This window comes from Lichenostomus cassidix, chromosome Z (genome assembly GCF_008360975.1).
Source record: "Lichenostomus cassidix isolate B80296 chromosome Z, HeHo_3.0, whole genome shotgun sequence".
NCBI lineage: Eukaryota > Metazoa > Chordata > Aves > Passeriformes > Meliphagidae > Lichenostomus > Lichenostomus cassidix.
Genome location: NC_139511.1, coordinates 32,191,532 through 32,215,813, shown reverse-complemented (window position 1 = coordinate 32,215,813; position 24,282 = coordinate 32,191,532). Strand labels below are relative to the sequence as shown.

At 36.3% G+C, this 24,282-nt stretch overlaps 1 protein-coding gene across 1 annotated transcript in view; it reads right to left on the bottom strand.

The window, feature by feature from the left end:
• Window positions 1–24,282, bottom strand: part of ADAMTS19 (ADAM metallopeptidase with thrombospondin type 1 motif 19) — a 125,844-nt gene that overhangs the window by 23,343 nt on the left and 78,219 nt on the right. Inside the window, exons 11-18 of the mRNA XM_085042307.1 lie at window positions 19,189–19,290; window positions 16,334–16,464; window positions 14,635–14,804; window positions 11,519–11,646; window positions 10,619–10,739; window positions 8,548–8,628; window positions 2,296–2,453; window positions 1,425–1,578 (exon numbers count right to left, since the gene is read on the bottom strand). Of these exons, the coding sequence (XP_084898433.1) occupies window positions 1,425–1,578; window positions 2,296–2,453; window positions 8,548–8,628; window positions 10,619–10,739; window positions 11,519–11,646; window positions 14,635–14,804; window positions 16,334–16,464; window positions 19,189–19,290 (1,045 nt within the window). The remainder of the gene's footprint in view (window positions 1–1,424; window positions 1,579–2,295; window positions 2,454–8,547; window positions 8,629–10,618; window positions 10,740–11,518; window positions 11,647–14,634; window positions 14,805–16,333; window positions 16,465–19,188; window positions 19,291–24,282) is intronic.

Here is a 24,282-nt window from a genome sequence, read left to right as displayed (position 1 = left end):
AGAATATTTGCAGTAAAAATACCTTTTATGGAACTTTGTAATAACTCAGCTATTTTAGATGATAACATAAAATGAAGGCCAGTTGCAAGAGAAAAAAAAAGATAAACATTACAGTAAAACATTTAAATATTTATTTAAGCATTAATGTAGAAAAAATTACTGGCATACTGCATTTTAAGATTTCCACAGATGATAGGTAACTTTAGAAATATTTGGGCAATAATGACAGATTGTGGTAGCATTAAAATTATTCTAAAATAATCAGGAAACTGTAAAAAGTGTGACTCCTCAACTACAGGAAGGCACTATTAAGAATCAGAGGATGTTACTAGCACCATGTACAAAACACCTTCTAGGGAAGAAGCTTTCTTACCAAACTACAAAAAGCATGTTTATGGAAACTACAGCAATCTTTCATGACACCAGGATTGTTCACGGAGTCAAAGGAGCTAGAACACTGTGTTCCTTATGCTGCTGTTATGAGAAAGAAAAGCATTTCCAGGCTTTCCTATTCAATCAGAAGAGGCACAGCAGTTTTCAGCACTGTTGATCACACAAACCATGACTGTCAAGGTTGTAAGCACGAACAACAGGTATCAAAAACCAATACAGTGTTCACAGTCTGACTAACTAGACAAGGTATGAAAAGATCAGTGTGTACTGCATTCATTAGAAAACCCCTCTGAAGTGGTTTTTTCAGTGTAATTATTTTTAATAATATCTTCTAGAAAACAGTTTTTAAGACTTTTTTTTACATCAATACTGTTCATAGTCCAATATTTGTTTTCAAAATCATATTTTGTGCTTCCAAAATCACATTTTTTATGGTTAATAAACATAGGAAAAATATCACATCAGCACACTAATATCTGCTGTTGTAATATTTGTTCCATATGTTTCTGGATCATCCTCAACTCATGTTACTAATTGTACTTATTTGATCTGAGACTGGGATTCAGCTTTTCTGTGGTTTGAAATGTCTCTTACAGATCATTTATTTTCAATAGTTCCAAATACAGAGTGGAATGCACTTTCTATTCTTGTTCTAGCTCTTGCACTTGTATTTCTTCTTGGAAACTGTGTCCTGAATTTGCTTGTTAGTCTCGATTTTTTCTTCATTACCATCTTTTGCTACTTTTTTATTTAGTTTGAATCTTCCTAGAGTTATCACATTTTTTTAATGCAATTAGAAAGCATAAAACTGAAGTATGGCCACATTGTATGGAATCATACAAGCCACAATGAGGATATTAGTATTAAATCTGTAACACTGACCATAAGAATCTTAAATATATATAAACACACAGTGTTTATACATATAAATGCATATTGCATATACACATTTGCACTGTGTATATACATGCATATTGTATATGCATATTCATTTTTTATACGTGTGTTTGTACATTTTTCTTTTATTTTACCTCCTCCACATACAGCATCACAGTCCTCCCAGGTAGAATGTGTCCACATAAAAAGGGGCTCCGGTACTTTAGAGCTCTGATTTTCAGGGAGAGGATCCAGTGGGATTGTGTACTCATAGTGCAAACCATAGCTCTGGTCATGGAAGAGTAGCACCTGCAAGATACAAAGAAGCAAAACCTTCCTACATGCACAGACACTATGGAAGACGAACTCCAAACTTCAAGGAGATAAAATTGAAAAGCACAAGAGAATGCCTTGATGGTCTATTGCCTTTCAGCCCTCCTAATTGATTTGTTAGAAGAAATTAATTAGATTGTCCAAATTAAGCAAATGGGAAAAATATTTTGCATTATTAAGAAAACTCATTTAATTTAAAGGATTTGAATTGTGAAATACTCCCTCATTATCTCTCTCTTTCTTTCTGGTGGCTATTAACTTTCCCTCTCCTACACTGAAATGCATCAAAACTCAACTTTTTCACGGAGAAGTTGGTGATTGCAATTCTGCAATTCTGTGATGCTGTGCTATAGTCAGCCAGGACTAAAACCATCTGAAATTAATTTGAATCTCTCTCCTTAGTTGGCACGTCAGCTTTTTATGACATTTGTGGGAATGCTGAGACTTCAGTCCTGCCTCAACCATGTAAAGATCATTCATGGATTTAAATGCATTTTTTTACAAGCAGGCTGACAGACCTATCTCTCCCCCTCCCCTCCAACGCCACCATCCCCTTCCCAGTTTTGTAGATATGTATGTAAACACAAAAGCAGGTATATCTTACATAGTAACTAATATTTTTTCCATACTCCTCAAGATAATGAGATCTATGTTATATCATAGGAATCAAGTTAAAAAACTAAATTGTCATACCAGTAAATGTAAAGGTGATGTTGTGGGACCTTTGGCTGATATTTTCTCCCAGAGACCTCTCCGAACATAATGCACAGTGGTCCCAGCAATATTGAATGTACCAGAGTGCTCTATCTTCCAGTCACTGTTGATTGACTGTTTTCCTGCATCCCGAAGAGCTGCAAAGTATATAAAAAAAAAGCCCAATATAAAAGATCCCTGCCCAGTAGTGATTTTCTTCTCCTTTCACTGCCTGTTTGGATAATTTAACAAGTAGGTGAAATTCACCTAACTCTGATTGCAAAGATATTTATGGATCCTACTGTACATGAACTTCAACTGGGATGTGCTTCAGAAACACCAACTGGAGGGAATGCCTGGCAAAAGCATATTGAACAGTACCTGAAGCTAATATTAGTGCTTTAATACCTGAAAAGACTGACAGGCTCCAGCATAATTCATAATTTGAGCACTGAATTAATTTAAGGCAAAGGCAACTATTCTCTGTTCCCACAGTGATCATTTCTATAATCCATAAAAGCATGGGAAACACAATTTTCACAAGAGACTCTGCAAGATTTGTGGGACTAGGCTAAAACTTAAAAAAAAAAAAAATTCTAGTTCAGAATTCTTTCCTCTCTAACAACTGCACTTGCCTTTTCTGCACTTTAGAATGCGATAAGACTTTATACACTTTCACCACATAATTAGGTGCTTCTAACAAATAGGAAAAGCTTGTTCTTTTTGGCTAAGTCATTTCTCATGTTGACCTAATTTATATTTAAAAACATGTTCAAGCCAGGTAAGATATATTTCATAGAGTGAGAACACAGGACTTTACATTAGTTTTCTATAGTAAATGGAATAGATTCTTCTGTGAATGATTTGTAATTTTATTTTGTTTTACTTCATTTTATTTGATTTTGTTCCAATCAGTTCTGAATAATCATGTGAAGCAGAATATACTTGAAGTCACCTTCTGGACAAGAAGTTTTACACGTTTGTCTTCACTGAAATTGCATGTTTGGCACCAGATTGTTGTAAGAGAACCTCCACATGTTCCAAAATTTCCCTTTTTAAAGTTGTAACTTAATGTGAGTCACTCCTGTAATCATGTCCTCTCCTATTCATATTTATACTGTTATGTTTTGTTTCTATGGGAAACAATGGCAACTGGCCTATGGACTGGAAGGAATCCAATTGAACAAGACACCACTGATGTATACCACTGCAGCACTGTGTAATAAATGTTAAGACTATAAAATCCATTAACACTGCATAACAGTCTTATAATAAAAAGAACCAGTGATTCTACAAGATTTAAAAACTGGCATTTTAGGTTTAAACATTCTATTATTAATGGTAATTAAGTTCTATTTAGTGTTCAAACTGTAGGGGCTAATCCTCTTTTCAGTGGAGAAATCAAAAAAATGTACTTGAACATGCCAAGGTCCAGCCGGGTCATGCTGCTCAGATGGAGCAGAATCCTCTCCCCAGAGACCAGCAGAAATCATTCTGTCTGGTCTTGAAAATGAACGTGTGTGCCACAGCATGCAGACGTGTGCAGGAAACTGGAATCCCAACTCCAGAATACACAAATATGCCAGATCTTGCATTTTCTGCTTTTGGATTCCTCATATGAGTCACTGGTCTTAGACAAAGTCAGAAAGCGTGTCCTTCAAGCCTTAAATTTGGACTTGGATTCAGGCAGAGCAGCTTCTGTTCTTGACTCTGTCACACCCCATACTGTAAGCAAGTTCCCTGAGTTTTATTCCATACCGCACACATATTCCTATTCTTCTTAACTTTTGACAGAGGAGGTTGCCCTGTACAAAGTAACCCAGTATAAGAAGAACAGTCGGCACACAAGTGTATCCTCTTGTCAGAGACTGAAATAGTTCATGCCTCAAACATTGATATAAAGTTTTGCTCATTATAACAAAAGTGTATAAAGAAGCTACAATCAAAGAAACCTCCCTGAAGAAACCTGACTGGGACTTTAGGCTGAGTCAAACTGCTGAGATTAGATAAAGGGAAAGCCTATTGTTCAATCATCTCAGGCTGAGGGAAAGGTATGCATACACAAAGGCCAAAGCCACCAGCTGTGCTGAGAATCATCCCTGGCTGAGTTTGGGGTGGGGGCAGAGCACAGCTCACAGAAGCCAGGTTTACACAGACTGGCCCAGCTGTGGAACCCCCAACCCCACAGGCCACATCCACGAGGCTTTCACATGAGAGGCAGCTGAGGGGAGTCACAATCCATCACAGACCCCCCAGAGTGCTAGGCCTGGTACCACAGGAGTGCAGGTGATGCAAGCAGAGTCTGCTGCTAGAGACTGCCCCCTCCCCCGGGGGGACATGCCTGGACATTGCCCCTGGTCTGAGTGTATATTAACCCATAGCATCCTGTGCTTTTGGGGGGACCACCACCACCGAGAAGACCGGCTGGAGAGGATCAACGCAACATCATTGGGATCCATGGATGGTGATATTTTCTCTTTCCCTCTTTCTGTCCCCCCCCACCTCTTTTCCTACTTCTCTTTTTCTCTCTTTTCTTCCCTCTCTCTCTCATAATTTCTGTTAAATAAAACCCATACTATTGACTGGCACATGGTCTCGTTTGTACCTTAATTCCGGCAGAGGTATTTCTAAAGAACCTTAATAATTAGATCATAACACCTCTCTTTTAGATAATTCAAGCAATACACCTGCAACTGAAAAGACAACCAAAGAAAACTGGGATGGGGAAAGCCTACTGCAACTGTAACCACAACCACAATTTCAGTGCTAAGCCAAGGGGACTAATTACAACTCTATCTCTGTAGAGCATAAAACAGCCGTCATTACAATGGCATTTAAGTGATGGTAATGAGTGCAATTTTTTTTTTAATTACTGTACCAGGGCTATACACTCTTCCAATTTTAATGAGGTGCAAGAGGCTACACAGCCATAATCATACAACAAACCACAATTCAGCTGTTGCATCTCCCAGTTGTCAATGGGGAGCAAGAGTGCCCTGGTTCTGGTCCTCCATTTGGTAAATCAGTACCAACTAACCCTTTTATTTTTCTTACTGACAAATCACTCTACCATATTAACTTTGTGAATTTTGTGTTTTGCTTTGTCCAAAATATATAGTCCTACTTTCCAGAAAAGTATCAAAGTAATGCCATTCTGACTGGCCCCTATTTTTCTAGAAAATGTGAAAGATATCTGGAATTCAATTCTAAATGAAAGTACATTTACTGATATTTTTTGTCAAGGAAGTAATTGTTTCACTTTCATTCAGGTTATCAGGTGTCCTTCCAACCCATCTTAAGAACATTAAGACTTAAGATTTGAGTAACTTTTTAAAAACTACAGCTGGGCTAAGACTGTCTGATTTGTAGTATCCAGCGTCCTCTTCATTATCCTCTTCAAAAATGGTGCAAGAGTCCCTCTTCTCCAGTCACTGGGTACTTCACCAGGCTGCCATGAATTTTCATATATTCTTGAGAGTGGCTTGATAACTACATTAGCAAGTTCTCACAGGACCATGGGATGCATCTCATTAGGTCCCATATACTTGTGTATGTTCAGGTTCCTTGGCTGGTCTCCAACATGATCTATGATGGGAGGAACTTCATTCCATGATTCCCTGCCCTGATGCTGAGGGACTTGGAAGATGTGGGAAAAGTGTTTCCCATTGAAGCTGAGGCAAAAAACTCCTAAGCACTGCAGCCTTCTCCATGACCATTATCATTAGCTCTTCCTGTCTTTTCAGTGTGTGTTGTGTGTGTATATATTTACCTTACTATTCCCATTCTAACTAAAAACCTGTAGAAACCCTTATTAATCTTCCCATTCCTTGCCAAATTCAGCTCTACCTGTGCCCTAGTTTTCCTGACAACAGCCCCATATATATGAGCAGCATCCCTATATACTTCCCAGGATATGTGTCTGTGGTTCCACTGCTTATGCATTCCCTTCTTACACTTTAGTTTGACCAGGAGGTCCTTACTGACCCATGCTAGTCTCCTACTTCCTTGCCTGATTTCTTACACATTGGAATCAAGAGCCTTTCCAGCCTAGAAAAAATTATTATCCTTAACAGTTATTAAAAACTTATTATCCTAAATTTTTTTAGTTCTGCCAGCTCTGTTTTGCTCCTGTATACACAAGGGCAGTCTTCCCAGGGGGTACCATCCATCAATTCTTTAGACAACTGAAAGTTTGCTTTCATAAAATTCAGAGTCCTGGCTTTAGTCTTCACCTGGCCCATACCCCCCAAAATCATGAGCTCCAGATGGGCATGATCATTGTATTGTGGGCTGCCACCAAAATTGTCCTCTCTAAATAGTTCCATCTGTATTGGTAAGCAACCAAAAAGGTCCAGGAACACTATTACTCTGGTCCATCTCTTGTATTAAGAAATTATCCTTTAATACATTCCAAGAGTCTCCTGGACTGTTTACAGCTTGGTGTGCTGTTTTTCCAGCAGATATCAGGTTACTGAAATCCCCAAGCCAAATCAGAGACTGCAAACATGATTCCTGTAGCTGAAGTAAGAGCACTTCATCAACAGACTCCGCTTGATTAGGCAGCCTTTTGTAATCCCCAGCCATGATGTTTCCTTTGTCAGCCTGGCCTGTAATTTTTACCCATAGGCTCTCAACCATTTTCTATGGTCCTCTATATATGAAAGGAAAATATGTTTAGTCTCAGTGGACTCTGGTCTCTGCTTTGCTTTGAATGGGAGTAGATGGGATCAGGTCCTCAACTGCCTTCCCTTGAAATCTGAAATTACACTGCCTGCAAAGATTACACCGATTTGGTTCCAGGTAGTTTTAAACTATTAACACTGTCAGAAATAAGGGGTTCAAAATTTTTAAGATGCCACTACCTTTCCCACACCCTTCTGTCTCAAAATGTAGCCCAACATGCTTTTTTTTTTTTTTTTAACTAGGAAGCATTTAATAAAAGAAATCACATGATACACAACACACCTATAGGCTGGATGCCTACAAGAGCACTGGCAATTACAATGTTACACTGCAGATCTGGAGGGTCCGCATCCCTGAGGTAGCCTGATCATATATTTGAGAACAATGACACAGCTAATCCACTTCTTTAGTTCAGCTGAAAATGAACAGTTTCTCTGATTTCTGATTAGCACAAAAAATTGCAGGCTGTAAGTAATTTCTATAGACATATTCCACTAACCAATCCCATTAAGTCATTATAAAGCCTGGACCTGTCATGCTGTTATGCAAGTGTCTCATGTCTTAATAGAAAGACAAACTTCAGTTGTTGTTTCAACACTCTTACATATCCACGTCTGTAGTTCACTGTGGAACAGTTAAATATTGCAGATCTCTAAACCTCCTGGGAAACTGCAGGCCTCAAGACAAACCAGCAATCACCCACTGATAATCCAAACACTCACAATTAAGATTAACCATCTTCAACATTCTCTCATTGAAGTATTGAGAACACTGATCAAACACTTCTTAAAATGTAGATATTACTGATGAAGATAACAAAGAATAGTGACCAAACCAGGGAATTTTTCATATAATTGTCCTATTTCTCATAGTATTTCTCAATTTAAATTTAAGCACTGCACAAAACAACACCAATTATGGTACTTCATACATTTGCTTAAACCCTGTAACAATTATGATAACAAATTGCACTCTCCTAGACAACTTTTTTAGACCTCATTAAAAGAGAAACACTTTGTTGTTTCAGTAAAAGACAATTTCACTTAAATGGACAAACTAAAAGAAAAAAATCATTGTGATCAAGTTTGTCTATTAGAAGATTTACACAAAGAATCAAAAAGAAAGAATCAAAATAGTGTAAAAAAATACTTTTCTGCTTCTGCAGACTAATTTTAACCTTCTGTTTGACTTTGTTAGTGAACTGCGCTATTGCCCAATGTGTGTTTTGTTGTTGTCTGAGCACAAATTGTTTCACATTTGAGCTTAAAATTCTTTTCAGTAATTTTAATGTGCTTTCCATATGAAAAATTGAAAATATGCAAGTATACACACAAATTTTTAAAAATTATCTAAATGCAGTCATTGAAATACTCTCTAAATGAGATAAAAGTTCAAAAGAAGACCTATATAAAAATGTTTCTCTAATAATTGTTTTGTTTCTTTAGACAAGCTTTTCACAGATCCATTTTTCTACTCAGAGTTTTGTTCAATCACAAAAGCATGTTCAACTAGCACTTTTCAGTGTTGAGCAAAAAAGGACATGATCACTAAAACATATATAATGTTTACCTAAATAACTGTGAGCTGGTTTTTCTTCCACAACTTTGATTCTCCTTGCTCCTGCAGGTATCACCAAAGCTTCCACATAACCTAAAATGAGACCAGATGTCTCAAATTAAATAGAAAAATAAAAAAGCATAGAAAAATTCATCTTGTGTGTTTTCTCATTTCTTTTCCCCTGTTTTTCTTTTTAAATGTAAAAAGTTGTAATTTATATAGCAATATTTTGAGGATTCTTGCAAAATTTAAAAACAAGTTATGAAACTGTACATTATGTGTAATATATATACAATGCTACACAGTTAAAAGAGTATGGCACAGTTAAACATAACAAGAACTAGTGAGGCTGGAGCAGATGAAGTTATCTCTGGCTAAGTAGTTCAGAGTCATCATGACCACCAGATGACCATAAAAGAATTCCAACTTCACTCAGCATGTAAAGACAAATGAATGGTATGGCTCTAAAATCTAAGCTTCCTCCTACTACTTGGTTTTTTATTTCTTTGATATATTTTTGCTCCATCTCTTTCTTCTTGATTTAACATATTCAAACCGTGTTATGATAGGCTCTGGTTTTGAGATCTACTTATTAATTATTTGCTTCAAATTGAGATTGCTTCTTGATAGTGTGGGACTAAGAGAGGACATTGAACAATTTGCTTTAAGTAAAAAGCAGTGAAAAGGCAATACAGGTGGAAAACACTGTGCAGGCAGGAATATTATAAATAAATAAACAAACCCATATTTTAGATTATCCAACTGAACTTCACAGGGGGAAAAATATACCAATCTTTATTATGTGTAGCTATGTGATACTCTACAACAAAATACTTAGCATTCACAACACTTACTCAATAATCCTGAAATGTGAATATTAAAGCAGCATCTTTCATTTCTGTAAGAGCTAATAACACTTTCTAAGTATTGCTTACTGCTTCTTGAGAAGTAAAGTAACTTACGTAGGTGTTTATATGGCAATACCACAATACTGAGAATTGACACAGCACCCTGAAACAACTATCAATAGAAGAGAGCTGAGATAATGTGATTTTATTAGCAGGAACCTTCTTTGTTGTTTTTTTATATCTTGTAGTCCTCTAGAGTCATCTGGGGTTTGGGATCCTTGCTTTGCCTTACATTGAACTTGAGAGGGCCAGACATAAACACATGAAGACTATGAAGACTAATTTTCCCCTCTCACCTAAAGCACTTTCCCTCTCACCTAAAGCACATACTTCAGTCTAAAATGAACTGAAGTCCTTTATTTTTCAAAGACATGCTGTCTGCTTCTAATTACAGTATTTTCTGATGTGATTTACTTACTACCTTTAAATTCTGCACATTTTCTACTCAAGATACTGAAAGTGTAATGGCAAAAAAATGCTGAAAGTAGTTGGTCAAATGCCATTTCCAAGAAAAGACTTGTATACATGGTGCATGGTGCACATAATTAGGATTTCAATTCTCTACTATGTCAATATTACTGTGCTGGAGCCACTCAGTTATTCCCATTCATATGACAGATCACAGCACAATTTGGAAATCTCTTGTTTATTCTGCATCAGAAAATCTATTGGCTCTTATGTTATGTTATTATTAGTATAAAACAGTGAGTAATGAAGAGGTATTAGACTTCATGCATTCGGCTTTATGATCTGTCACAACCTGGCTTAATTTAATAACATTACTCTAGGTAACAGATCATAACTTGGATATTTATTTTGAAGAATACTAAAATAATCTAAATACTAAAAGAATTTACAGTTCCTCTATTTCCTAAAAATATAAATAAAATTTCTCATATTCCTTAAAAATCGGGCTCTTCTATGAAATAGAATGCATCTTAATGGAAGATGTTTACTCCATTTTGCAATTGAAATAATGTGCACTAATTTTGCAACAAATTTTAAAATGCTCATGCATACTTATCTTCAATATCTTATCATCTTAAAAAAGCTAGATCTAAAGTTCTTTTGAGGATCTGCCTAATTTTAAGAAATACAGCTCTTTTAATTTCCCAATGCTCAAAGTAAACCACAAGTCACTGGTTTCCTTAGTATCTGAAGTAAACAGACATTACCTGCTCCTCTGGTATGGTTAAAATCACCTTTAATAACTTTGCATGACTTTCCATTACCATTGCATATACCACAATGATCTTCACGAGCCAGAGATCCTAATATACCATCACAGCCAAATTTCTGTGGGAGAAGAAAACAAAAGGTATTGAGATACAGGACACGTTTTTCATACAGCTGCCTTTAGCATCAGGCGCCTCACCCTTCTGCATGATGCAAAGTCAACATGGCCCAGCCCTGTTTAGAAGGAGGGTTGTACTAGCTCCTATCAGCACAGATCTGTCCTGCAGAAAACTCCCCTGTGATTTCACGTAGATTGCTGCATTTCCGCTTCCTATATGGCTGTCTAACTCTACCAGCTGCTCTCCAAGAGAAACACAACTGCATTCCCATCCCCTGGTGAATGGGAATCCACCATCAGAACCAATGTGCAACGTGTCTCTTCTGCTGCCTACTTAAAATACGGGTGGCTCTTTGCTGTGCCCACAGTCGTAAAGTGCTGTTAATGTCAGCCTCAGGCCTTTATTCTGAATAGGGCACAAACAGGCCTAGAATATATAAATATAAATTGTATCAGTGTTTTGTTAAAAAGGATGCAGTTTAAAACAAGTTAAGTTTACACAAGGATCTCCACATTACTGTGTTAGACACACTTCTATGAATTAATATCAGGGGTAGCTTGATGTGGTGGTGCATCCCCCTGCCCTACTTTCCAGGCTACAGTGTGAGCTGAGCTTTTGGAGGATCTCATTTGTGACAAACACACTCATTCGTGACACTTGACAACAGAAATAAAGTTAATATATGCTGGCCTAGTACGAAATAAAAGGCTTTTTAAGTCTAACATATATGTGTTCTTGGTGTGTGCTTGTATTTTCAGTTTCAAAAGAAGTAATTCATACCTGGCATCTACCATCTGCACAGACATCTAGCCCATGCTGGCCACAGGAAGTCCCATCCATCACCTTTTCTGTTAGAAGAACAGGTTGATCCTTTCCAGCCGGTGAACAGAATAAGGCACATGGCTTTTCTGTAGCAGCATGGATAGAAAAACACACAATATTGGATAAAGGGAATTTCAGAAATACAGAATTATCATCAACACTATTGTTAAAATTGATACTTGTTTATCTGTGTGGCATGCATCTGCATTAGCGTAAGAAGTTATCTTAGCTACAGGGAAAACAAAAACAACTTTGATCTATTTCCTAGCTGTTTGAAAAACTTGAGTTTTTTTCTTCCTTCAGCACACTGCTGCTATAAACTTGGCCTACATAATACTCATGTCATGCTCATTGTTGCAATTAAGAATATACACATTACAGCTGTTGGAATATTTTGGTTGTAATCTATACTTTCATTCTCCTATATTTTTGGCAGATCATAAATATTGGTAAAAAAGAAACTTAACACTTTCCAGACTTTGTAACTATGCAAGTCAAGGAGAAAAAAAATGAAGTAACTGACACACCCCGGGAAGAAAAATATATGAATTTACAAAGCTGACATTAAAAAGACAAAGAAACACAAAACCGCTGGAAACACTCTTTCTAACATTTTTATGAAGTTCAAGCAATTTTCTACTACATTTCTAAAAATTTCTGCAAATCATTTCAAATTGTGAAAGAGCATAAAAATGTAGCAATATTCTATGTATCCATGTATTGCTAATGGCCTCATTTATAAACAATGAAGTTTGTTTCACTCCTGTGAAAGTAATAGTGAATAACAGAAACTAAATCTCTTCTCAGTGGTCAACACTGTACAAAATGACAGGATTTCTTCATATCTTTGTTCACAAATGTACTGACTCAGAACTTCTTCCTAAATCTGTTGCAGATTTTTGAAAGGATAAAAACAATCCTGAACCTGAAACTGATTTCACTTGGACACAAACTATGCCACTCTGACTTCATACTGACTTCTAGATTCCTGGAGTGCATTTTTATTAGTAAATTAAACAGTTCCAGGAAACATTCAGGGGCACTGGAATTCTACTGTCTATACAGCTGAACTGTAAAACAGTCTATGCCACATTTTTTTGCATGTGCTAACTAGCACTAACTCAGTCTAGACTGGAAATTGCCATCTGCAAAGGACTGTTTTCAAAAAAAGTAGTCTTAGCATACAGAAGAGTAGAAAAGTACAGACAGTGGACTTTCGTGCCAGCTGACTTACACAACAGAGAGTGGTCTGGGCACATTTAAATTACTAAAATTGACAGAGCCTCAGGGCTCCACTAGAGGACTGGTACAAACAGATGTGATCTCTTCTGCCAACATGTGAAGCTAGTCAGACACAAGCCATCTCCAGCTAAGAAGCTGCCTGAGTTTGTGCCCTTTGCATTCCTGCTATACTCCTTAAATAGCAACCTCAAAGTTCCCTAGGGGCTTTAAGCATGTATCAGCATTTTTTAAAGGAATATGCAATTGATGACCTAAACATTAAAGACACTAAACTCAAAGAGGCAGCAACTAAACAATACCAGACAACAGAGTATAGGAGATCTCATTCAAATATAGCAACTGTTTTGGACATGGTTCATAGTTAGTGTCCACTAAGACAGCAAACAATTAAGGATTTGGGAAAAACATATACTGGGATGCTGGAAATCTTTGCTGGCATCCACTTGTGCTTCTCCTGAGGGACACCTCAAGATACTAGGATCACTCAGAACAAAGTTTGATGAAAGCAACCATCCGCACTCATTAACACAGGACAGGAGAAGAGTGTCAAGATTTTTTCATCTGAATGAAATAAATTATTCAAAGTCAGACTAAAACCTTTATATCCTTTAGAATACAAATCATGTGTTCCTGTGCTAAAATGAAATTTAGTCAAACAAACCAAAACTAACTGACTCGATAAGCACCAATGCACTAGCCGGACAAAGTTCTACTTAAGAGTGAAATGAGCTAACATACAAGCCTAAGGAAAATAGCATCACAGGTTTTCACTTTGGTACTTTGAGAAAAGGCTTAGAAGAATATAAAACCACCTTCTTTAGTTAGGCATATATTATAATAAGGTGATAGCAAAATTGTTTTCTATGCTAACGGTTTCTGAGAAATTGTTTCGAGAGTTAAAACAAGTTACAGTAATGAACAACTTAAAATTTGGTAATACACACAGTACTCCTGTGTCATTCTAGAGTTTTATTACAGATTGCTATGATTTTGTTAATTACTCAACTGTTTTCATAACTGATGCATTTTTGTTGTGATTTTTCTTTGTTTGTTTTAAATTTAAATAAATGAAACCACAAAAATTTACAGAAAATTCAGTGTGGTGGAAACTATTGTTCACATTTCCAGCAAGAAGGAATATGTTTTCCAGTCACTGAAGTTTCGCACCACCATTATCGTTGCAGATAATGTAAATTTAATTTTACTCTACTCCCACTTGAGTGTTTTCCTAATGACATGGTATGTAAGCAAGTTTGTTGCATGGAAGCATGCATACAATATGCCAGGAATTTGTATGCAGTAGCTGTTGGCACTTATAGAAATCATACCTAAATTTACAGCATATATTACACGCAGATTGCTGCCAAAATCAAACACTGGTATGTGAAATACGCACAATGTTAAGATAGAAGTTCTCTCCTTCCTCAAAAACAGAAGCTCACAATATCTGCATTGTCTTTTTGTCTTTGTAGGTAAAAAATATAACTGATAAATGCATATTTAATTATGGAGCATTTCTCTGTATTTCTGAGTCACTTTATACTACAATTCTGATAAAACCGGGGAAAGCCGACAGTGGATTTTCATTTAAATGTGGTTATTACACATCAAGAAAGACAAATTCAAAAGGTATAAAAGACAAAAGACTCTAAAGCATATGAAAGTACCACTAGATCTTATCTATGAAATTAAAATAACTTACCAAAAATATTGGCTTGAGGTTTGTCATTTTGTTTGAGTTTTAACCATACCTTTCTTAATCAACAACAATATCAACAAGCTATAAACCATACAAGCAGATGATAAGAACAAGGGAGATGGTTCATACTTACCATCATCAATGACAGCTTGCCACTGCTGCACATGCTTCTGATAGGAAGATCTGACACTGAAAGCCTGGCACTGCCAGTCCCTAAAGGCAGGCGCACCAACAGGACAAGAAGGATTTTCACACACCCTATACTGCATTGTGGGCCCATGACACTCTCCTTCAAGGCCTGAACTAGAAAAGATGGCGTAAATACAACCCTTTACTGTTGGCAAAAATTTTTCAAACTTACAGTATAGTGTATCTATGCTAGGCACAAATTCAAAATAACAGATTTTTTTGCTGACACTTAGCATCAAGAGATCACCCATAAAATATAGAAGTCACAGAAAAAAACATTTTTGCCTTCTCTTTGTACTGGTTATATTACATATAAAGAGTGATGGGTACTGAGCCATAATTTACATTTATCCCCAAGGAAGCACTAGGACTAGTAGAAGCTTTCAGTAAGGAGAACCTCAGCTGCAGTTTTGCAGTTGAGATGATTTTTTTTTCTACCTGGGCTGAGCCAAACGGGCTACTAAAAGGAAGCAACACCTGCAGATTTTCTACCTCATCATCTTCTACAAGTGTGGTGTTACAGGGTTCAGACAAATGGTTTTTGTTTCTTTTTGATCACTCCAGTTGTGCTTGCAGGTACCAATGAATAAATGCAAAAGAGGAGTGAACTGCAGATACTGGAGCTAATTATTTGGAACCTTGCCTGGAAAAATGAATTAATGAGAATAAAATTAAGACATCCAAAAATTCTAGAAACAGGTTTAAGGTATACAGCTGAAAGTAGTGCATAGACGGTGTGAGCTATAAAAGCATTCTGCATATCTAAATGTGTTAAACTCGCATGCTTTTGTATAGCCATATCCAACTTTTCCTCAAAATTCTTTACGCAAATTTATCTTTTTTAATCCTTCTGTCTATTTTGCCCCCCAAATCTGATATTTTGTTTTTGATAATTCTTAGTTTCCCCCTTTTGTTGTACTATTTTTTAAAAACCATCAACTCTATTCCACTCTGGCTTTAGTCTTCCCTATGCTTGTTTTCATCACTCTGCTCTGTTCCCATTCCTATGCCTGTTTTTTCTTTTTCACTTGGTGTATAAATGACCCACAAAAAGCAACTTGGTACTGAGTAATTAAAAGGAAAACACCTTTTAGATGGTCACTGAGACATAGTGAAACAAATTTCATTCAAGTCAAAGGTAAAAATCTCTTTATCCCCAATGGCAGAAGGCTTTCATTTTCACAAGACAGGGAATCTAAATTCTGTTTCCAGGGAGTCTGTCTAAATGTCTGTGAAACTGGTAGAAAGACCTCGTCATAAAAGTTTCAATTCCTTGGCTCTCCAGATGAGACACAGAAGTCTTCTCTAGTTAAAAAATTTAAAGAGTAGAATTACACACTGACTATCTGCAAGTCAGAAATGATGAGTTTGTGTTTCTCTTGCTTCTTCAGGTGAAGACTAAAAAGGAAGTTTTATTCTCCTTTTAATATTATCTAGGCTCTTGGCAGAAGCAGAGAAGATGAAAAATAGGGTTTCCATGCAACAAAAACCCAAAATACCTATTATTCTACATATTTTTCAGTATTCTTAAAGAATTCATTGCTTAGGTAAAGGCCAACTGTATCTTCACAGATTTCTGATCTCATGTAAATTTCGTTCAGAAATTCTGATGAACAGCAATGTAAACCTGAAGGTATTTTTACCCAGGGCATTTGCGCTGTCGACTGCTGATTCCAGTGTTGCAAGTACGGCTACAAGTGCTCCACGCGCTCCACTCCCCCTCCGTGTGCTCCGCAAAAGACGTGCGATTGATACAATCTCCAGCCTTACACCACTAGGGGAAAATTCAGCTCTTAGGTAAATAAATCAAGGCATATGCAAGACAATTCACTTCTCCACAAGCACACAGGAGGCACAACATAAACATCTGGTACAATACATAGTTTTCCTATCAGTCAGATGTATTTTTGCCTAGTGTTCTCCAAAGCTTTTTTATCTGTCCTAGTAAATGCAACAGCCAAGGACCTTTCTCTGGTTCAGTGGCCAAGGAGCAGGTTCAGTTCTTGTCCACAATCTCAAAAGGTTCATTTCCAGTAAAGGATGCCTCCTAGAAATGGTATCCAGACCATGCTGTCTCCCTTCATCTGAGACTGGGCACTGCCTATGAAAGCATTTTGGGGTCCAGCCCAAACCAATTGCAAGAATCATTATCCAGCTGAACTGTACAGATGATCACTGCACAGTGTCCAGGTCTGTTCTCAGGACTTCCTGCTTTCAGCATGACAGTTCCCACCAGCAGGAACTGCATTGTGCCTGATCATCCAGTGACAATTCCAATAGAAAGATATACTACAAACAATAGAGAAAATAGAGATTTTATTCACAACTTGTATTCAAAGATTAAATGGGAGCTTCAAAAACCTGGTGTTCAGAAAGTAAAGAGAATTTCTGGCATTTATTTAAATGGTAATAATAAACTCAATGATCTTGCATGCATATATAATTTCCCAGGACAACTGCAATTTCTCACTCAAAACTATCCAATCACTATTTTTATGCTCTGTAACCTATGTCCATATATCGTATAAATCATCATAAACTCTGCAGAAATTAGTGCTTTATGAAATTATACCACCTTAATATCTGTCCCATGTATTATGAAGTACAGGTGTTTTCAAATCTTAATGATTTCATGATTCTGTGATTAAGCAATTACAAAGCAACGATGCTACAAGCAGACAATAAATAATGTCATTAACATCAGTAATTTAATTAATTTCTTTTTGCATTCTGAACTGTTGATAAATTACTGTTATCAATGGATATAGTTCACAAAGAAGTCGTGTATTTATAGTAAAACAAAATGTGTCACTAATGCAGTCAATAAAGGCTTTTGTTTCTTCCAGAACACACTTCTGTAACTTTTAGTCTCTGTGCAAAATTCTTATCTGGTAACCTCTTTACCTACAAAGTTTCAAACTGGTCTTCACTGATCAATTGATCTAATTTTCTCTTAAACCATCACATTACAGTGATGGCATAAATATATCACTTTTGAAAAGTCTTCATGTTGGATGGCTTCATCTTTTTATTAGATTTACTACCAGAAACTATAAATTTTGTAATGATCTTGGATGTTTCAAACCAAAAATGCTCATATTTATTTAAAGATATTGCTTCAGATAAAATATAGATTTTTCTATAAAGATAGCATCTGCCCTATATGGAGTCTGAAGGATGCTTATAAATCCCTGACTTAAACCCCAACCAAGTTGAGCAGGCTATGTCAATGACATTTCCATCACTTTCTAAGATCCTAAGAGGAGCACAAGAGAAACAATACTTCATCTCCACAACACCACTAAAAAACCCAAAGCCAGTGGTTTATGTAACTTGAAGCTCATCTTGGACAGATAATAAAGTAAACAAGAAGAATAAGTCTTATCCCCTGGGATGTTTCGGTGATGTCTGCTTAGTCTTTTTTGGTGCTGTCTGCTATATATAAATAAGGTATCTCTGTAGCCTGACTAAATGAGCTGTTATAATTACAATCAGTAATTCTGGGTAATCTTCGTAAGAGGTTCTGCTTTCTAATTCTATAGCACGGGCAGGCCAGTCTGAATGCAAAAAATGTGGTATTGAACAAAAGGCATCCCTTACTTTCCAGATATTAACTTCAGACAGTATCAACGATACGCTATCAAAATTAAAATATTGAAGCTATTGCCATTCATTTAGAGATATGAACAGAAATACAATATGGTTTTCCTTTAGCATGTAAGATTACATTATTTGAACATTTTATCTTAGTTGATTTGATTTTAGGAGAATGATGAGAGTCCTGGTGAATGTAATATGACTCAAAGAGCAAATCACTCCTGTGGGAAACTGCTGTCAGCACAATATGATGAAAATCCCAAGACATATGCATGCTCTTTCTCTGTTATCTGAGGTTATTTATATTAATTTATAGACACATAAAAGGATTACAGATTATTTGAACAGAAAGCTCTTGAAGGACATTTAATGTACGTCTGACTTGGGTGACCATTTAATTAGTCTGATGTCATGCTTTTTATGGTATTTGTCACTCTCCTACATGCCCTGACACTATAAATATTTCTTGACCAAACTTATACTGAAAGGTTTTAACACAACTCTGTATCAATTCCTTCAAACAGACTATCTCTAAATCTTAAATGGCAGCTCAGAACTCTGTATCTTGGAAAGCTTAAGTTTCTATTTAGAGTTAGAAGAGCAACAATTGCATTCTATTCATAAATACGATACAAAATGAGAAAGAATTTGAAATAAAATAGCATAAATATTAAAACATTATCTTTTTGGCTAACCTTTTTTTAAATTCACCAGTTTTAGGGAAATGTTCTTTTTCCGTATCTAGATGATAAAATATATCACATATTATACATTCACAGTTTATTTTTATGATAACTGAGGCATGTAGAAACTTTAAGGAAGTGCAAAGACCTATACAGTTTGTTTCCTTGACTGTTAGATGTTCAGTGTAATTGCTATTGCTTTTCCACAAGAGGCATACCTTTCCAGTGTCACAGTCTGTTCCATCCATTGGTGGATCCAGTTTAGTTTTGCATTCCTTCTCACTTTCCACCTTACACCATAACCCAGTGCAAATGACATGCTGAAAACCAAACAAAGAGTAAGCACAAAATCTGTCTTATGCAAAGTTACTTTCTGCAGGCTGTCCACTAATGTTGTCATAGAGTTACCAGTTTGATCGTACTGAACCATGTTTAAAGACACATTAAACATGCAAAAACCTCCAAATGGGCAAAGTCTGCTTTGACTTTTACTAATTCTTACTAGGACTTCCAGATCCCTCTTGTTTGTGCTATCCCAATGACTGCTCCTATCATGCTCTTCCAGTGATTCATATTTTCTCTAGAATTCATTTATTACTCTAGAAAAGAAAAAAAACTCAAAAGCCACCGAACCTGGTCTCCAAAAAGATGATGCAAAGTAATCTGACAAATGAAATATTTTTGCTGGAAAGAGGAGGAAGGAGATGACAGGGTTGCAAGTCAGTAGTATATTTTAGAGGTGGAAGGAAAAGCTGCTCATTTTGTCCCCCTGAAGTATCAGAACAAAACAGTTTTTACTTTATTCAAAAGAAAGTACAGGCTTGCAGGATGCTGGCTCACATTTCCCCAGATTTCCTTGGCAGCTTTCCCTATTTTTCTCTAAAAAGTCCTCCTTCTCCCATGGTTTTCAGTCATGACTTCATTCTCCTTGCTGTCTGTTCCCCCCTTAACAATAAACCATGTGGAAGTGAAGAGAGGTCATGTGGGGCTGAACTGGGGCCTGAATATTATTACATATGGACAGTGATTCTCCACAATATGTATATTGCCCAAAGAGGGGCAAGAAGGATCAGGAGGGGGGATGGGTTGCAAGGAGAATGAAAGATAATGAACAGCTGGATTTTTTTAAACTAGCATTGTGAAAGACCTGCTTTTTCTGAGTGAAATGATTTGTTATATTGGTACACTGAGTAAGTGTCTCTGTGCCTTTTACACTATGCATGGAAAACATGTGATAAATCTTATGATACCTTGAGAAAAGACTAAAAGCAGATGACACATAATTCAACAAAGATTGTGTCTGAACCAAGGAACGGGGAAGTTCCAGTGGAAGTCTTGTAAAGATGTCTGCAACATCAGTTATCAAAAAAGTCAAAGATTGTAGAGGTCTGAAGGACTGCACAGAAACAAGAGACAGGATAGCAGCAGTCAGACTCACTCCTGATCAATCCCGTAACAGTTTTTTTTCTGAAGATGAGCTAACAAGACAACCAGCCTATGCATGTCTCAAAAAACAGCTACAGAAGTCCTATCTATTAGTGGGTCATTTCAGCAAGCATTTTTCAAGTAAAAAGCTGTAATTTCTGTTCTTGTTCATTGTTTTTTAAACAATGTAGATGATGACAATAGTAGACGAGATAGAATATCAGATGTTCATGACAAAGGGCTTACATACCAAGTAAGACATGAGAGACATACTCTCGGTACTCCACAAAAAGATGTTAATTTTCCTAATTAATATTTCTTTACATATCTTTAAATCTTCATTTATGAGTGACTACAGTGGTGGAAAAACCACCCAGATTTCTCCAAGTTTTCAAAAAACAGAATCAAATGTTCTCTTGTGTCATCACATTTTTAAGTATACTATCCTTTTTTTTCCCCTAAACACTTCAATCTTATGCTTAATTTGCCTTGCATATGATTGCAGAATGGCTTACAACAGTTCTTTACAAATGTAGAAACAATTCTCCTAGATATAGAGAGGCATTAAGTCATATTTACAGGGTCTGGGGTATCTGGGTACCTAAACACAGAGACCTACTTGAACCGTGTAAACTAAAGCAAGTAAAGCAAATCAAGACTTGATTTGCCTGCCAGCATGCACTGTATACATCTGTGTGTTTCTACAAACACTTCTATACCACCTCCCTATGAACCACAAGTCTAACTTCCTCAGTTGGAAACTACTTTGAGCTTTAAGTGCACTCATTTCACCAAATGTTAAAATAAGCATTCAATATTAGTGTAACTTTTCATTGTAGACTTTAATATTACCCAAACCCAAGAAAGAGGAAGTACAGAATTACTAAAATTGGTGGATTACTTGTAAGTTTCTTTTCTGGGTTTTTCACTTCAGTCAAATCTCAAATAGAGTCTTTAGCTACTGTTCAGACTGTACTTCTGTTGAGGTATGAGATATAGGGATTACTGTCGGCGTTTAACTTTTGACATTTAAGGATTTCTGTATGAGGCCAGGGAAAGACCATGATGCATGATGTGGGTTTTTCATTAGCAATGTGCAATGAAGCAGATCAGGACTGATTTGAAAAGAAACAGAAATCTGGAGGCCAGTGTCAACATTACAGTCACTCCAAAATCAGGGCACACACTTCTACACAAGGATTTTACTCCTCTGGGAAGAAAGTTTCTTCAGTCAAAGTCAGGATAGCTAAGATAACATTCACAAAGGCTTACTTGTTATCTGTGGTAAGTACAGTTCAACAGGCATTACAACTTCTAGATTAGCCAAGGGAAGGAGTAGCTGTTGGAGATTAAAAACTTGTGATTGTGTTATTTGACTACTCATAATCTGTAAAATATTTCTTTGCATGTACACTGAAAAACAAAATATTGTCAAGCACACATAAACGACTTCTTTTTGAAAGAATGTGTTAATTGTGAGTTTTTAACAGCAAAAGATTGTAAATAAAGCTTTTTATTTACACGATGTCACGATGTACTACAGAAATGGCAGAGGTCACTCCAGCTTTGGAGCTCTGTGGGGGTTTTGTGTCTGTTTGGGGTTTTTTAATTAAAACAGTGAGGCAGGTCTATGTGAATCAGAAGGATGCATTTCCCATCATATAAGCATATGGAAAGAAAATTCAGTTGAGAGGAATGACCAGAGACAAAAAGGGAATTTTAGAACAGTATTTGTGCAAGATTGTGTGTCAAGATCGTTTAAAATGTGATGGCTGAGATGAGGACAGATATTTCACCAAGACTGTAATATTTCCATTATTTTTGCTCTTTTCATTGTGATCTTTCCCTGAAATGTCTTAAAAATCACCACGAAATATAACCAGTCTCCTACTTCTTTGCAAAGATCACAGCTGTGTTATGACAAGAATTGTTTTAGTGGAACTGACCAGATAGCATTCACATCCTGGACTTTAATCTTAAAAGGCAATATGTAACAGTTCAACAATTGTATTAAATTGTCAAGTTTTACAATCCCATTTAATCATCAAGAACTACTTCTGGGCCATGATCTCACTATCTGTTATACAAAACAATGTTAGGATCCATTTGATTCTTGCATGAGACATCATGGGCATAAAAGCAAACTTGGCTCCCTTACAAGGTAAGCATGAAGACATTGTATAAATCTTGAACATGGAGATACACTCCCACTTTTCTAGGGTTTAAAATTTTTGCTTAGGATATGAAAAAGAAGTCTTTGAAATAAAGATTAAAAGGAAAAAAAATAAAGTCTGGACACCATTTATGAAAGGGGAGTGGGAAGGCCTCAGTGAAATACAGGAGTAGGACCTCAGTGGTGCTTTCAGTTCTTTGTTTCATTCATTAAACTAAATTATAAAGAGGAATTCTTGATAGCATGGGAAAATCATTGGCATCTGCTGTATTTCTCAGAGGTTACTATGTAATGTGACTGTAAAGACTGTAAAGTCCTAAAGTGCTCCTCGGGAGTAACAACTGAAGAAAATTACATCTCATTGGAAATGCACTATTGATTGTACCACTGATAAATGTAAAACTAAGATTATTTTTAATCATTATTCAATTGTTTTCTTAGTTGAATAGCTGTTATATATGAAACATAGTTGCTTAATGTAGAAGACTATATGGAACCTGCTTATCAAATAATCTTCCAGTCTCAAAAAATGTATGATTGTGACATAGTTCATAATTTATCTTTTACAAATTTATACTGAAGTGCATGAACTCTTCAGAAAGCAGAACATGTCCAAGAAATCCTGGGTTATAAATTGTTGGATTTACTCACATTTAAATGAACCTTCAAGGAGTGTGTTTCTCTCATTTCCTGGCTTGTGGACAACAACTACAACCATAACAAACTGCCAGTTACTGGCAGAGTTGGAGAGACGACACAGAGATTAAAGGAAGTAATTTGGATATCGTGGAATATTCAGTGGTCACCTATGCATAACTAAATAATTACTGTAGCAAATCAATACAGCAACTAATGAATTACTATATTCAGTTTAAAAAGGTCTTCTAAATGTTGACTTCTTCAGTGACAGCTACAATAATTTGCATAATCAACACGGAAATTTTAGTCACCTTCCAATTAAGTATAATGCAATTATTTGCAAGGTCAGATCCAACATATTTGCTATATGTATCTCACATATTTTTATTTTAGAAGAAGATGATAAAATTATCTACTAACAGTGCTTCACAGTTAGATGATGTTGGTGTTGCACAGTCCATGTGCTAAAACTCATGAAGAATTTCTGGAAAGTTTAAATGGTTTGGTTCTAGCCTAATTCAGATGGTAACTTTTTTCCTTTCCTGTCAACATAGAAAAGAAACATATAAGAGAAGGATGACTTTCTTATCCTCTGGGCTGTGCTCTATCCATTGCTATGTGTTTACTCTTCACCATAGAAACATTATTTCTATTATTTAGAAATTCTATAGCTAACTGGACTAGCAGTAGACTTCCCCAAAGGAAAGCATAAATTTAAGACCCACAGCAGGGAACAAAAGTAGGCGATCTGAATATAGTGCCTAAGCTCACTATAACTGCCTCTTCAGGGCAGGGTCAAGTTTCTTGGATTTTTTTGTTGGGAGGAAGGTACAAGTGTAAATTTTGCTTACAGACAAAAGAACACAGAAGAAAACCAACAAGGTGACTTCACAGACATTGGCAAGGAAGCTTTGGAATTCTCTTCTACCTCACTACTCTAACTGTGTTTTCTCAATTTTGTCTTTTGTGTTGTTTATTCATTTATATGTAATTTCTAATAGATCCAAGGTTCTTAAAAATTCATTACAAAAATTTCTTGGTTCAACATTTCATTATACAATTTCCAGTTCAGGGT